Source organism: Pleurodeles waltl, chromosome 5 (assembly GCF_031143425.1).
Source record: "Pleurodeles waltl isolate 20211129_DDA chromosome 5, aPleWal1.hap1.20221129, whole genome shotgun sequence".
NCBI classification, from domain to species: Eukaryota; Metazoa; Chordata; class Amphibia; order Caudata; family Salamandridae; genus Pleurodeles; species Pleurodeles waltl.
The window spans coordinates 428695657-428710800 of NC_090444.1; the positions used below are offsets into that span (position 1 = coordinate 428695657).

Here is a 15144-nt window from a genome sequence, read left to right on the forward strand (position 1 = left end):
TGAACCCTTTCTTTTGGTCACCCTCTGTGGAAGTATCGGTCACCCTAGGCTTGACCCAGTGGTCTGCCTTCTTTCCCAGTTGTTGAGGAGAAATTGGACCTAGGTCTACCAGATGTTGATGCAATTTGTCATTGAAGCAATTACTTAACGGATGTTCTATCATAAACAAGTTATACAACCCATCATAATCACTTACACCACTGCCAGTTATCCAACCATCTAGTGCTTTGACTGAGAAGTCAACCAAATCAACCCAGGTCTGGCTCGAGGATTTGTGAGCCCCCCTGAACCTAATCCTGTACTCCTCAGTTGAGAATCCAAAGCCCTCAATCAGGGTAGTCTTCATGAGGTCATAAGATTCTGCATCTTTACCAGAGAGTGTGAAGGTTACCCTATTTATATTGCTGCCACCATGAATGGGTGCTAAGCCCATTTCTGATTTCTCCCTTTCTATAGCCAGGAGCTCTTTCTCCAAGGCTAATTTTTTGGCCATCCTTGCTAAAAGGATGCCCTCCTCATTGAAACTGCCTTCAATGTTGACAGAGGAACTGGACTCCCTTGTGGAAGAACCAGAGTCTCTGAGTCTGATTTGTGGAGACAGGGGTCTTGGAACCCTGGTCTCCCTAGTTAAGGTAGTAGGGGGGAGTTCTACCTCCCGCGCCCCAAACTTCTTCCCCATCTAAGGGGAGGTCTTCCTCCTCAGTAGGGTGGTCCCTGATGTACTCTGCCAAGAGCTCCTGGAGCTTGACTTTGGTAGGGTTGGAACCAGTTTAAATCTTTCTTAGCAGAGGGACCTTAGCTCTGCCATCCCGAGATGGAGGTAAGGAGTGAGGTTGAGTTCCATCACTATGGCCCTCTGCCAAGATCTAACCGCGGGGCCAGCGGGGATCTCGGCCGCAACATAGGAGCCAGCTCCAAATGGAGCCGGCGGTGTTGCAGCCGTGCGACGGGTGCAGTTGCACCCATCGCACTTTTCACTACACACACAAGCAATAAGTGAAAACACACACTCAGTGACCTAACTCCAGACCAATAGGTTTTGATATAGAAAAATATTCTTTTGTTAATTTATTTCTAGAACTACATGATTCATTTAGCAGGTAAGTACATTAAATGAAAGGTACTTTGCATAGTAATATGTAGAACTTTGAATGGATTCAACAATGTACACAGTTTTCTTAAAATGGCAAAAAGCTATTTTAAAAATGGACACTGAAATTTTCAACAGTTCCAGGGGAAGGTAAGTAAAGTACAGTTTCAGTGGTAAATAATCTACTTACGGGTTCAGTCTCCGGGCATAGGTAGCCCACGGTTAGGGCTTTCAGGATCACCCCAAACATACAGCAGAAGGAACACAGGGCCGGTCAGGTGCAGAGGTCAAACAGGGGGCAAAATAACATGGGCGCCTATGGAGACGGAGTACTCTGGTTCTGGTCTGCTTGCAGGTAAGTACCTGGGTTGTCGGAGGGCAGACCAGGGGGGTTTGAAGGAGCACTGGGGGGGCCCCAAGTAGGCACAGGAACCACACCCTCAGTGGCACTGGGGCTGCCGGGTGCAGTGGGCAAATAGGGCATCGGGTTCTTAATAGAACTCTTATGGCATGACCCAGAGGTCACTTATGGCGCTGCAGGCAGGGCACAGGGGGCTTCTCGGGCAAGCCACTGACTGGGCAAGGGTGAGGGCCCCCTGCTGGTCGTTGATGCACCAGTGGTCGGTTTCTCTTGGGCCTGCGGGTGCAGTGCGAATATCTTCGTCCAGGGCAGTCGCGGTCAGGGGGGTCCTTGGGATTCTCTTTGCAGGCGTCTCGTGGGGGCCTGAAGAGGTTGGCCCTGAGTGTACACGAAGTTGTAATCGCCCTGGGATCCTCTCTGGGTAGTTGGTTCCTCTGAACATGGGTCGGGTCATCGGTGCAGAGTAGTTTGGACTCACACTTCATGAGTGAGGTGGGAGTCCCTTTCTTTTCTTCTTGCTGGACAGAGCTGCTGTCCACTGGAGTTTCTTGGTCCTCTGTGGTGCAGGCAGTCCCCTGGAGGCTTTTCAGGGGTTGCTGGTCCTGCAGGATGCTTTGCTTCTTCTCGTGCATCTTTTTGATGCAGGAGTTGGACCGGTAGGGCTGGGGCCGAGTCAGTTGTTATCTTCTTGTGTTCTCTGTGTTTTTTTTTTTTTTAGCTCAGCAGTCCTTCTTTCTTGAGGTCATCAGGAATCTGAAGAGCTGGTGTAGGAAGTTGGCTCTGTATATACTCTGTTATCTCTCAAAGTGAGAGATAGTGTGCACAGAGTCCAAGGGTTCCCCTTAGAGGTTGATAGTGGCAAAATTAGATAATACTAATGCTCTGCTTTGTGGTAGTGTTGTTGAGCAGTAGTATTATCAGAGGGTAGAGTTAAGCAGGTGTCCACGTCGTGGGAGTCACCTGGGGGTCCTCTCTGCAGTGTTGGTTCTTCTGGACACGAGCTGAGGGCTTCACGTGCAGAGTGTTGGAGACTCACGCTTCTTGAGTGAGGCTGGAGTCCCTTTAAAGATGGTTTCTTTGTTGCTGTTTTGGACAGAGCCGCTGTCAACAGGAGTTTCTTGGTCCTTTGGTTGCAGGGCAGTCCTCTGAGTCTTCAGAGGTCGCTGGTCCTGCTGGATGCGTCGCTGTGCAGGTTCTTTGAATCTGGAGACAGGCCAGTAGGGCTGGGGCCAAGTCAGTTGTCGTCTCTGCGGGTCGTTCAGGTCAGCAGTCCTTCTTGTTGTAGACCATCGGGAATGTGGTTTCCTGGATTCAGGGTCGCCCCTAAATACTCAATTTAGGGGTATATTTAGGTCTGGGGGGTAGTAGCCAATTGCTACTGTCCTCGAGGGTGGCTACACATCCCTAGTCCTATTGGGGGGAATCCTCCATACAATCTGCAATGACAGTGTGCATGTGTTAGGTGAGGGGTCCCTTAGGGTGGCACAACACATGCTGCAGCCCTTAGGGACCTTCCCTGGCCGCAGGGTACATTTTAGAAGGGACTTATCTGTGTGCGAGTGGTGTGCCGATTGTGGAAACAACGCTACATTTTTAGTGAAAGAAAACTGGTGCTGGGGCCTGGTTAGCAGGGTCCCAGCACACGTCTTGGTCACATCAGCCTCAATATCAGGCAAAAAGGTGGGGGATAACTGCAACAGGGAGCCATTTTCCTATAGCTGGGCTCAGGAACACCCCTAAATACTAAATTTAGGGGTGTGTTAGGGTCAGGGGGCAGCAGCCAATGGCTACTGTCCCTGAGGGTGGCTACATCCTCCTTGTGCCCACTCCCACTGAGGAGGGGGTACATCCCTATCCCTATTGGTCCTAATCCTCCAAGGCAAGATGGAGGATTTCCTAAGGTGGGGTTTCCTCAGCTCAGGATACCTTTGGGCTTTCCTGGCTGAGAGGGTGACTCCTCCTTGTTTTTCTCACTATCCCTCTGGACCTGCCTCCAAAAAGTGGAGGCTGTGTCCGGGGGCGGGCATCTCCACTAGCTGGAGTGCCCTGGGGCATTGTAACTTGAAGCCAGAACCTTTGAGGCTCACTGCTAGGTGTTACAGTTCCTGCAGGGGGGAGGTGTGAAGCACCTCCACCCATGACAGGCTTTATTTCTGGCCTCAGAGAGCACAAAGGCTCTCAACCCTTGGGGTCAGAAACTCGTCTCTCAGTGGCAGGCTGGCAAAGACCAGTCAGTCCTGCACTGAAGGGCTTGGTAAAATACAGGGGGCATCTCTAAGATGCCCTCTGTGTGCATTTTATAATAAATCCAACACTGGCATCAGTGTGGGTTTATTATTCTGAGGAGTTTGATACCAAACTTCCCAGTGTTCAGTGTAGCCAATATGGAACTGTGGAGTTTATTTCCCAGACCATATACTTAATATGGCCACACTGTACTTACAATGTCTAAGAATTGACTTAGGCACTGTAGGGGCATAGTGCTCATACAGCTATGCCCTCACCTGTGGTGTAGTGCACTCTGCCTTAGGGCTGTAACGCCTGCTAGAGGGGTGACTTACCTATGCCACAGGCAGTGGTTTGTGGGCATGGCACCCTTAAGGGGAGTGCCATTCCGACTTTGTCTTTTCTCCCCACTAGCACACACAAGCTGCAATGCAGTGTGCATGTACTGAATGGGGAGTCCCTAAGGGTTGCATAATACATGCTGCAGCCCTTAGGGATCTTCCCTGGCCACAGGGCCCCTTGGTACCAGGGTTACCTTTTACAAGGTACTTAACTGTATGCCAGGGCTGTGCCAATTGTGGAAACAAAGGTACAGTTTTAGGGAAAGAACACTGGTCCTGGGGGCTGGTTAGCAGGGTCCCAGCACACTTCCAATCGAAGCTGGCGTCAACACTATGCAAAAAGTGTTGGGTGATCATGCCAACAGTGGCATTTTCCTACACCTAGTATATGGTACCCAGGTACACAGGGCATTGGGGGTACCAGGTATGATCCCCATGGGCTTCAGCATGTATCCGATAGAGACTTCTAGTTGTAGATTCCTTACCTTAGAATTTCCCCAGGCATCAGACTGGATCTGGAGAATTTTTCTTCGAGTAGTACCCCTGCACACCGTTAGGTGGCGGGCATTGTGGTCTCCATGATGACGTTGCGGTCATATATAGACGCCACCCCGGCGTGCTGACGTCAGTTCTTCTCTTTCCACGCCAGCCTACGCATAGATCCGGAGAAGAGCTACCCCAGTCATGTTTGACTAACTACAACATTTTGTCAAATTCGTTTTTGACGAGTTTTGGTTTGGGTCGAGGGATGTGCCGTAAAACCGGATTTAAACCCTGCGACTCCTGTCACCACATGATTTCGGTGACGGATCTGCACCTCGTGTGCCTCTGGTGTTTGGAGTGCCACCACGACCCAAGGTCGTGTTCCGAGGTTTTGAGGAGCAACCCTGAAGCTAATGGGAGCCCGAGACTCGACTCCGTGTCGTTCCCGGTCCCCTTTGAGAAAAAGTTCAGGAGACCGGGCGCTGGGTCACCACCATTATCTTCGTCTAAGTCATCTGGACATTCGGGTAAGAAGAAGTCGAAAGAAACGTTCTTCGACTTTGCCCCGTCGCTCACACGATGCGACGCAGGAAGAGCATCAACGTTCTAGGCCTCCTTCTACGGAGTCTCAGTCTGGGTCCGTTCCTGCGCCTCCCTGGCTTTCCTGGACCCTGCCCAACTTAAAGAGTTCTATGAGGCCATGCGCTTCATATTAGGGCAGTCTGACCCACTCTCGGCACCCTGGGTTCCCAGGGGAGTCGGTGAGGGCCCCCTCAGGTTCCAAGTCAGCTAATTAGGTCCTGACTCCGGAGTGCACTTCAGGATCCGTACCGACTCCGGTCGTACCAATACGACCTTTCCCTGTGTCAGGTCAGACGTGAACGCTCCCGGCACCGATTGGGCCCACAATCGACCTCGACACTCTACTTATTCTTGACGATCCGGAGTCGGAATTACGTCGCTCAATGCCAATTTCGTTTTCTATGGGCTCTGCTGTGCCCAAAGTTGATCCTGAACACTTTTACTATGCGTATTGTTACAGGGATAGTGTAGAGGGGTTGCTGGACCCTTTAGAAGAACAGCATGATCTGGGTACAGGATTTGGGTGATGCCAGTTGGTTGGACACCTCCCCAGACACTGGCATGTTTTCTCCCCGTACCGTGGCTACGGAGGAGGCAGCCCTGCAGTCCACGAGCAGTGCATGTCTTTTGGGCCTCTATTCCCATACTTTCTGGGATATAGTCGCTCAAATGCTGCCTCAAGTTCCGGAAGAGAACCAGAACGTTCTCTCCCAAGCCATGGCAGATAGGAGAGACGCAGTCAAGCTCATGATAAGTTGTGTACTGGATACAACCGACTGACTGGGCAGATCGGTTGCTCGATAGTGGCATTGAGACGCCACGCCTGGTTGAGGATGTCTGGCTTTTCGGGGGATGTCCAGCAATCTTTGATGGACATGCCCTTTGATGACACTCATCTCTTCAGAGACAAGGGGGACTCAGCGCTCGAATGCTTTAAGGATTCCCAGGCTACGGCTCTATCCCGTAGCCCCGCAGCCACTCCTCAGCCCACTCAGTTCGCCTCTTGCTCCTTTCGTGGCTATGGAAGAGGCACTCAACCGCGTCTATTTCCACCAAGCCACCGACCCATGCATGCTGTATAGTCCCTGCGCAGATGCGGAATCAAACGACCTTGTGGATCAGGGAGTCAGCTGGCCGTCCAGTCCATCCCCGCTTCCTCCTCTGCCTCTAAACCTTCCTATTCTGTTGGGACATCTGGGAACAGTTGGCAGCAGGATTCGCCATCACCTGCCCCACAGGGAATCCATTACCACAGACAGGTGGGTTTTACATATCATCCGAATGGGCTACTTCTTCCCCTTTGAGACTTCTCCTCCAGCCATACCACCATCATTCGAGCATCTATCGGAGGATCATTTGGCACTTCTCCACAAGGAAGTCAAGGCTCTCTTGGCCAAGGGAGCCATAGAGAGGGTCCCTGTGCCAGAAGTAGGTTGTGGTTGCTATTCCCGCTACCTTCTGGTGCCAAAAAAGGACAAGGGCCTTCGCCCTATTCTAGATCTCCGGTCCCTCAATCTCTTTTTCAAGAAGAAGTTCAAGATGTTAACCCTAGCTCAGGTCCTTTCTGCTGTGGACCCTGGTGACTGCATGGTAGCGTTGGATTTGCAGGATGCCTATTTCTATATTCCCGTCCTGCCGGCCCACAGACGTTACCTAAGTTTCGTGGTAGGTCACGAGCATTTTCAGTTCACTGTGCTCCCCTTTGGCCTTACCAACGCCCCTCGGTTGTTCACGAAAGTGATGGTAGTGGTTGCAGCTCATGCGCAAGTTAGGGGTTCCAGACTTACCTCGACGACTGGCTGTTGAAGGCAGACACACCCCTGAAAGTCATCTCCCGCCTCCAGACTACAGCTAACATCCTGCATTCGCTGGGGTTTACTGTAAATGTGTTGAAGTCACACCGGCGTCCCTCTCAGAAGCTCAGTTTTATCGGGGCTGATATGGATACAGTGCAGTTTCGGGCTTATCCGCCCGAGCAGTGAGTGCAGGATATTCAGGTTATGATACCGATGTTTCGGCCTCTATTCTGGATTTCAGTGAGACTGACTCTGAGGCTGCTGGGTCTCATGTTAGTCAGTCATGCCAGATGCATCCTGTTAGTCAGTCATGCCAGATGGCATATGATGGCTTTCAGTGGTGTAGGAAAATGCCACCTTTAGCATGTTTACTCCCTAACTTTTTGCCTTTTGTTGATGCCAGCTTTGATTGAAAGTGTGCTGGAACTCTGCTAACCAGGCCCCAGCACTAGTGTTCTTTCCCCAAAACTGTACCTTTGTCTCTACAATTGACACAGCCCTTGCACACAGATAAGTCCCTTGTAAAAGGTACCCCTGGTACCAAGGGCCTTGTGGCCAGGGAAGGTCTCTAAGGGCTGCAGCATGTCTTATGCCACCCTGGGGACCCCTCACTAGGTACATGCACACTGCCTCACAGCTTCTGTGTGCTGGTGGGTAGAAAAAGACAAAGTCAACATGGCACTCCCCTCAGAGTGCTATGCCCACAACCCACTGCCTGTGGCATAGGTAAGTCACCCCTCTAGCAGGCCTTACAGCCCTAAGGGAGGGTGCACTATACCACAGGCGAGGGCATAGCTGCATGAGCACTATGCCCCTACAGTGTCTAAGCCAAACCTTAGACAATGTAAGTGCAGGTTAGCCATAAGGAGAATATGGTTTGGGAGTTTATCAAACACAAACTCCACAGTTCCATAATGGCAACACTGAAACCTGGGAAGTTTGGTATCAAACTTCTAAGCACAATAAACCCACACTGATCCCAGTGTGAGATTTATTGAAAAATGCACTTATAGGGCATCTTAGAGATGGCCCCTGCATGTCAGCCCAACTGCTAGTGCTAGGCTGACTGGTCTCTGCCAGCCTGCCACTTGCAGACTAGTTTCTGGCCACATGGGGTGAGTGCCTTTGTGCATTCTGTGACCAGGAACAAAGCCTGTCCTGGGTGAAGGTGCCTCACACCTCCCCCTGCAGGAACTGTAACACCTGACGGTGAGCATCAAAGGCTCAAGCCTGGTTTAACAATGCCCCAGGGCACTCCAGCTAGTGGAGATACCCGGCCCCTGGACACAGCCCCCACTTTTGACGGCAAGTACAGAGGAGATAATGAGAAAAACAAGGAGGAGTCACCCTCCAGCCAGGACAGCCCCTAAGGTGTCCAGTGCTGAGGTGACCCCTTCCTTAGAAAATCCTCCATCTTGCTTTGGAGGATTTAACCCAATAGGATTAGGGATGTGCCCCCTTCCCCAAAGGGAGGAGGCACAAGGAGGGTCTAGCAACCTTCGGGGACAGTAGCCATTGGCTACTGCCCTCCAGCTCTAAACACACCCCTAAATCTAGTATTTAGGGTCGTCCCTGAACCCAGGAAATCAGATTCCTGATGACCTAACTAGAAGAAGGTCTGCTGACCTAAAAAACCCGCAGAGAAAAAGGAGACGACAACTGCTGTCTCTAGATTTAAAGAACCTGCAACAGCGACGCATCCAGCTGGACCAGTGACCTCTGCCGACTCAGAGGACTGCCCTGCAACCCACAGGCCCAAGAAAGTCCTGTGGACAGCGGCTCTGTCCAAGCAACAAAGAAGAAACCAACTTTAAAGGGACTCCAGCCTCACTCCAGAAGCGTGAGTCCCCAACACTCTGCCCCCGACGCCCCTGCTCGTGTCCAGAGAAACCAACACTGCAGCAAGGACCCCCCGGCGACTCCCACAATGTGGACACCCTGAGATGACTTCCCTGCACCCCGATGGTGATGCCTGCAGAGGGAATCTGGAGGCTTCCCCTGACTGCGACTGCTCGGTAACAAAGAACCCGACGCCTGGAAGAAGCACTGTACCCGCAGCCCACAGGCTAGAGAGAAACCAACTACCAGTGCAGGAGTGACCAGCAGGCGACCCTCATCGTTGCCCAGGCGGTGGCTGGCCCGTTAAGCCCCCCTGTGCCCTGCCTTCATCGCCAGAGTGACCCCCGGGTCCCTCCATTGAAATCAATACTAAACTCGACACCTACTTTGCACACTGCACCCGGCTGCCCCTGTGACGCTGAGGGTGTATTTTGTGTGCCTGTTTGGGACCCCCCCCCGTGCTCTACAAATCGCCCCCTCCCCCCTTGGTGTGCTCCCCGAGGACGCTGGTACTTACCTGCTAGTAGACTGGAACCGTAGCATCCCTGGTCTCCATAGGCGCCTATGCTATTTAGGCCCTAAATTGACCTCTGCACCTGACCGGCCCTGTATTGCTGGTGCTGAGTGTTTGGGGTTGACTTGAACCCCCAGCGGTGAGCTGCCCATGTGCCGGAGACTGAACTTCTAAGTGCTTTACTTACCTGAAAAACAAACTATTGCTTACTCCCCAGGAACTGTTGATTTTTGCAGTGTCCACTTTTAAAATAGCTTATTGCCATTTTTGCCAAAACTGTGTACATTACTATTTTAATTCAAAGTTCCATATTTACCTATGCCAAGTACCTTACAATTTATGTACTTACTTGAATTCCAAATCGTGTGGTTCTAAAAAAAATTAAGAAAATAATATTTTTCTATATGAAAACCTATTGTTCTGGAGTTACGTCTTTGAGTGTGTGTTCTCATTTATTGCCTGTGTGCCACTATCAATATCTAAGGAGAACCCTTGGACTCTGTGCAAACTATCTCTCACTTTGAGATAGTATATACAGAGCCAACTTCCTACAGGGTGCTATCGCTAGGCAACGCTTTTCGTCGCAACTGGATTTCATGCCTCCTGTGCGCCTTTCCACCCATACCACTTCTGCCCAGAGTTCTCAAGAAAATCAAGAACAACCAGGCCCAAGTAATCCTAGTGGCTCCGGATTGGGCACGGAGAGTCTGGTATCCAGACCTTCTCAAAATGAGCATTAGTACTCCAATCAGGTTGCCTCTTCGGAAGGATCATCTGTCGCAGCAGCAGGGGAAGGTTCCCTACCCGAACCTGTCAACTTTACGACTTGATGTGTGGAGGTTAAGTGGCGACAGTTGATGGTTTATGACCTCCCCTCCGAAGTGCGTGATGTCATTCTGGTAGCCAGGCGTCCCTCTACTAAGTCAATTTACGCCTGCCAGTGGAAACGTTTTGTTTCATATTGTACAGAGAGGTCTATTGATCCTCTTTTTTCTTCTTTATCTAGTGTCCTTTTGTTTATTCTATCTCTCGCCCAACAGGGTTCCTCCTTAGGGACTCTCAAGGGCTATCTTGCTGCCTTATCGGCTTGTCTACGCTTGCCCGACCAACCATCTTTGTTCAAGTCTCCCATCGTACAGAGATTTTTAAAAGGGTTTGTGCATATGTTTCCACCTGTGCCTTTTATGCCCCAGTGGGATCTTAATATTGTACTTACTTTTCTAATGTATGCTTTTTTTGAGTGTTTATATAACTGTCATCTCTGGCTGCTCACTATCAAAACAGCTTTTTTGTTGGCAATTAAATCTGCCAGAAGAGTGAGTGAGCTGCAGGCTTTATAATCGAAACCACTGTATCTCACGATATATCCTGATAAAGTAGTCCTCAGAACTCGTGCCTCTTTCCTCCCCAAGGTGGTGACCCTTTTCCATCTTGGTCAAAATATCATCCTGCCCACCTTCTTTGCGCCACCGCATCCCTCTAAGGAAGAGGAGCGTATCCATTGGCTGGACCTAAAAAGAGCGTTATCATTCTACCTTGACCGCACAAAAGAGTTCCGGGTGGACGACCAACTCTTTGTGGGGTACATTGGTGCAAAGCAGGGTCGGGCAGTAGAGAAAGGATCCATTTCGCGCTGGGTCATTCTCTGTGTAAAGATTTGCTTCGCTTTGGCTAAGAATCAGCCTCCGGAGGGCTTGAGGGCTCACTCTACCAGAGGGAAAGCTGCTACCACTGCGTTGGCTCGTGGCGTGCCGGTACTTGACATCTGCCAAGTGGCAACGTGGGCTTCCTTGCACACGTTTTCAAGACACTGCTGCCTGGATAGCCAGGTGAAGAGGGAGGGGCATTTTGCCCGCTCGGTCCTCCAGGACTTCCTGGTGTGAAAAATATCCTTGCGACCCACCACCAGGAGTTATAGCTTGGGTATGTATTGTAAGGTTAGGAATCTGCAGCTAGAAGTCTGTATCAGAGGAACAAGTTACTTACTTACGGTAACTAATTATCTGGTAGAGACTCTATTAAGCTGCAGATTCCTTACACCCAACCAGGCCTCCCCACTCTGGATATATATGCATCATGGTTTGGCATTTTTGCCTTTTTTAAGGGCATGTCTTTTTCTTCAAACAATCAAGTGTAAAACTGAAATGTTTCTTGGTTGTTCCATGACTCTGCGCATCTGGTGTGGTAAGTTGTGGAAAAGAACGGACGTACGCGCGCCGGGGTGGTGCCTATATAAAAGACCGTGACGTCACAGAAGGCTCCAACAACGCAGATGAAGCCACACTAAGCCGGACGACGCATGTGGATCCGAACTACACCACGCGATGGCGCACGCAGGGTATTGCTCAGCAGATAAATTCCAGATTTGAAGCTGACGCCAGGGAGTTCTAAGGTAAGGAATCTGCAGCTAGATAGAGTCTTTACCAGATAATTTGTTACCGAAGGTAAGTAACTTGTTCTTCTCTTGCCACACTGTTCCATTCCGCTTGCTCCTGCTTCCTATCTTACTAAGTTATTTTCTCTTGCTCCCTTCTGATTCTTCCACTCTCCCTGTCAGCTTCTCACTCTTTCAGCTGTCCCTCTGTTATTTCCCCCTCCTTCAGCTGGCCATCAGTATTTGTTTTTTCTTTGGTGCCTTAATGAACCTGTTCTATTCAAAGGGAGGGTCAGATTTCCATGCTTGCCAAATGGTACTCATACTAAATCATTTAAGTTGCTTTCAGCATTGTACTGTGTGGGTAAATCGAAAAGGACTATAAAGAAGAGAAAGTGGGTGTTGCGTCCTTTAGCAAGTGATACCGAGGATATTTAAAACCTGCATTAGGATATAACATGACTTATGTTTACTATTAGTGATCTATAGTACCTTATGTTTTTCAGAAACTATGAAAAATTGATCAATCATCTGTTGGACTGCATTAGTGAAAGAAATCTGTAAGTAGTGTTGCATGCTTTAACGTATTTGCTTTGTCGTTTTTTAAAAATTATAATGTATGACGAAGATAGGATTTCATACTTTGCATTTGATTTAGGTTTTGACAATTTTAATGTTTTCTGAAAAAAGAGTTAATGCACTGTTGAGAGTATAATATATCTGGACTATTCCTGAAGTTTTTTTCAGTGTGTTTATTAGAAAAATAGATGTTCTGTGTTAATGTGATCTATAACTTTCTTTTGCCAGGTAAGGTTACTATTTATAAACTTGTCTTTTTCTGATATCGAGCTCATGGCACTGCCTTGTAGCTTGGATTACAAATTGCTTCTTAAATTATCAGAAACCATTCCTGCCATGATATGCTGCTCTGTGTTCCAACAGGGTAGAACATGCGGTTCGGGTCTACATACAGGAAGAAATGGATTTATTTTCACTGGCTCATTTGGCATTGCTGTCCTCCGGTCATAGGTAGTGTTTCTTAGCCATGTTTTCTTTGTGTTTATGACATCATTGCTGTGGTCCTTTCCACAGTATTGATAGGGTGGTCGTGCATGGGTTCGGATCCTGTAGGAAAATGTCTCCCTCTTGCAGTTACCCCCCACTTTTTGCCTGATACTGATGCTGACTTGACTGAGAAGTGTGCTGAGACCCTGCTAACCAGGCCCCAGCACCAGTTTTCTTTCACTAAAAATGTGCCATTGTTTCCACAATTTGCACACCCCTGGCACACAGATAAGTCCCTTGTAAAAGGTACTAGTGGTACCAAGGGCCCTGTGACCAGGGAAGGTCCCTAAGGGCTGCAGCATTTGTTGTGCCACCCTAAGGGACCCCTCACCTAACTCTTGCACACTGCCATTGCAAATTGTGTGTGTTGGTGGGGAGAAAAAGGCAAAGTCGACATGGCATCCCCCTCAGGATGCCATGCACCCAAAATACTGCCTGTGGCATAGGTAAGTCACCCCTCTAGCAGGCCTTAAAACCCTAAGGCAGGGTGCACTATACCACAGGTGAGGGCATAGCTGCATGAGCAATATGCTCCTACAGTGTCTAAGTCTATTCTTAGTCATTGTAAGTAAAGTGTGGCCATATTAAGCATATGGTCTGGGATTTTGTCAAAACGAACTCCACAGTTCCATAATGGCTACACTGAATACTGGGAAGTTTGGTATCAAACTTCTCAGAATAATAAACCCACACTGATGCCAGTGTGGGATTTATTAAAATCTTAGAGATACCCCCTGTATTTTACCCAATCCTTCAGTGCAGGACTGACTGGTCTGTGCCAGCCTACCATTCAGACGAGTTTCTGACCCCATGGGGTGAGAGCCTTTGTGCTCTCTGAGGCCAGCAACAAAGCCTGACCTGGGTGGAGGTGCTTCACTCCTCCCCCCCCCCCCTTTTCAGGAACTGTAACACCTAGCAGTGAGCCTCAAAGGCTCAGGCTTCGTGTTACAATGCCCCAGGGCACTCCAGCTAGTGGAGATGCCTGCCCCCCCCCAGACAAAGCCCCACTTTTGGAGGCAAGTCCAGAGGAGATAATGAGAAAATTATAGAAATAGGGATGTGCCCCCCTCCCCTCAGGGAGGAGGCACATAGAGGGTGTAGCCTCCCTCAAGGACAATAGCCTTTGGCTACTGCCCCCAGACCTAAACACACCCCTAAATTCAGTATTTAGGTGCGACCCTGAACCCAGGAAATCCGATTCCTGCAACCTACAACAAGGACTGCTGGCCTGAAAGCCCCGCAAAGACGATGGAGACGACAATTCACTTGGCCCCAGCCCTACTGGCTTATCTCCAGACTCAAAGAACCTGCACAACAACGCATCCAGCGAGACCAGCGACCTCTGAGGACTGACCTGCACCTAAAGGACCAAGAACCTCCCAAGGACACTGGCTCTGTCCAGAAACAACTACAAAACAGCAACAAGAAGCCAACTTTAAAGAGACTCTCACTTCCAGCCAGAAGCGTGAGTCTTCACACACTGCACCCGATGCCCCCTGCTTGAGTTTGGAGAAAGGAACACTGCAGAGAGGACACCCTGAGTCAACCTCCCTGCACCCCCACAGCAACGCCTGCAGAAAGGATCCAGAGGTTCCCCCTGATAGCGACTGCCTAGTAACAAAGGAACCCGACGCCTGGACCAAGCACCGCACACGCAGCTCCCAGGACAGAGAGGAACCACCTACCAGTGCAGGAGTGACCAGAAGACGGCCCCGTCGGTGGCTGGACCGAGAAGCCCCCCTGTGCCCTGCCTGCATCGCCAGAGTGACCCCCGGGTCCCTCCATTGTTTTCTACAGCAAACCTGACACCTACTTTGCACACTGCACCCGGCCGCTCCTGTGCCGCTGAGGGTGTGTTTCGTGTGCTTGTGAGTGTGTGTGTCCCCCCCCCCCCCCCAGTGCTCTACACACTGGGGGACATGCACACTGGGGGGAGGGTGCTGTGACATCACACACACTGTGATGTCACAGTCGCCTATAAAGGCGCCAACCCGGCGCGCGTATGTCAGTTCTTTTCCTTCCGCACCATTAAGTGCAGGTCCGAGATCGAGCTACCCTTTGCCTTTTTTGGCAACCCTTTTTTCAACCCTTTTGACAAATAATTTTTTCGTCTGTGTGAGAAAGATGTCACCCAGGAAGAAGGGGTTCAAGCCGTGTGGCGCCTGCCATCGCGCCATATTGGTGACAGACCCCCACCAGGTATGTCTCTGGTGCCTCCACAGAGACCACGACTCAAAGTTGTGCTCCGACTGCTGGGCCATGGCCCCGAAGGCTTTGAGAGAGTGGTCTCTAAAGCTCATGGCAGCCGGGCAGTCAACTTCAGTTGGCGCGACTCCTCGGAGGTCACGGTCCCACTCAAGGAGGAGCCCCGAGTCCTTTTCTTCCCACTCGAGGTCCTCGGGACCCTCGGGGAAGAGGCACAAGAAGAAGAAGTCCAAGCGAATTTTGCCATGCCCGTCGGCTGGTGAGGCGT

The 15144-nt window shown here is 50.2% G+C and overlaps 1 protein-coding gene across 1 annotated transcript in view; it reads left to right on the forward strand.

The window, feature by feature from the left end:
* The window catches only part of PSME4 (proteasome activator subunit 4), a 1396200-nt gene that overhangs the window by 666235 nt on the left and 714821 nt on the right, over nucleotides 1-15144 (forward strand). The window contains exon 30 of the mRNA XM_069234194.1: nucleotides 12113-12166. Within this exon, the coding sequence (XP_069090295.1) occupies nucleotides 12113-12166 (54 nt within the window). The remainder of the gene's footprint in view (nucleotides 1-12112; nucleotides 12167-15144) is intronic.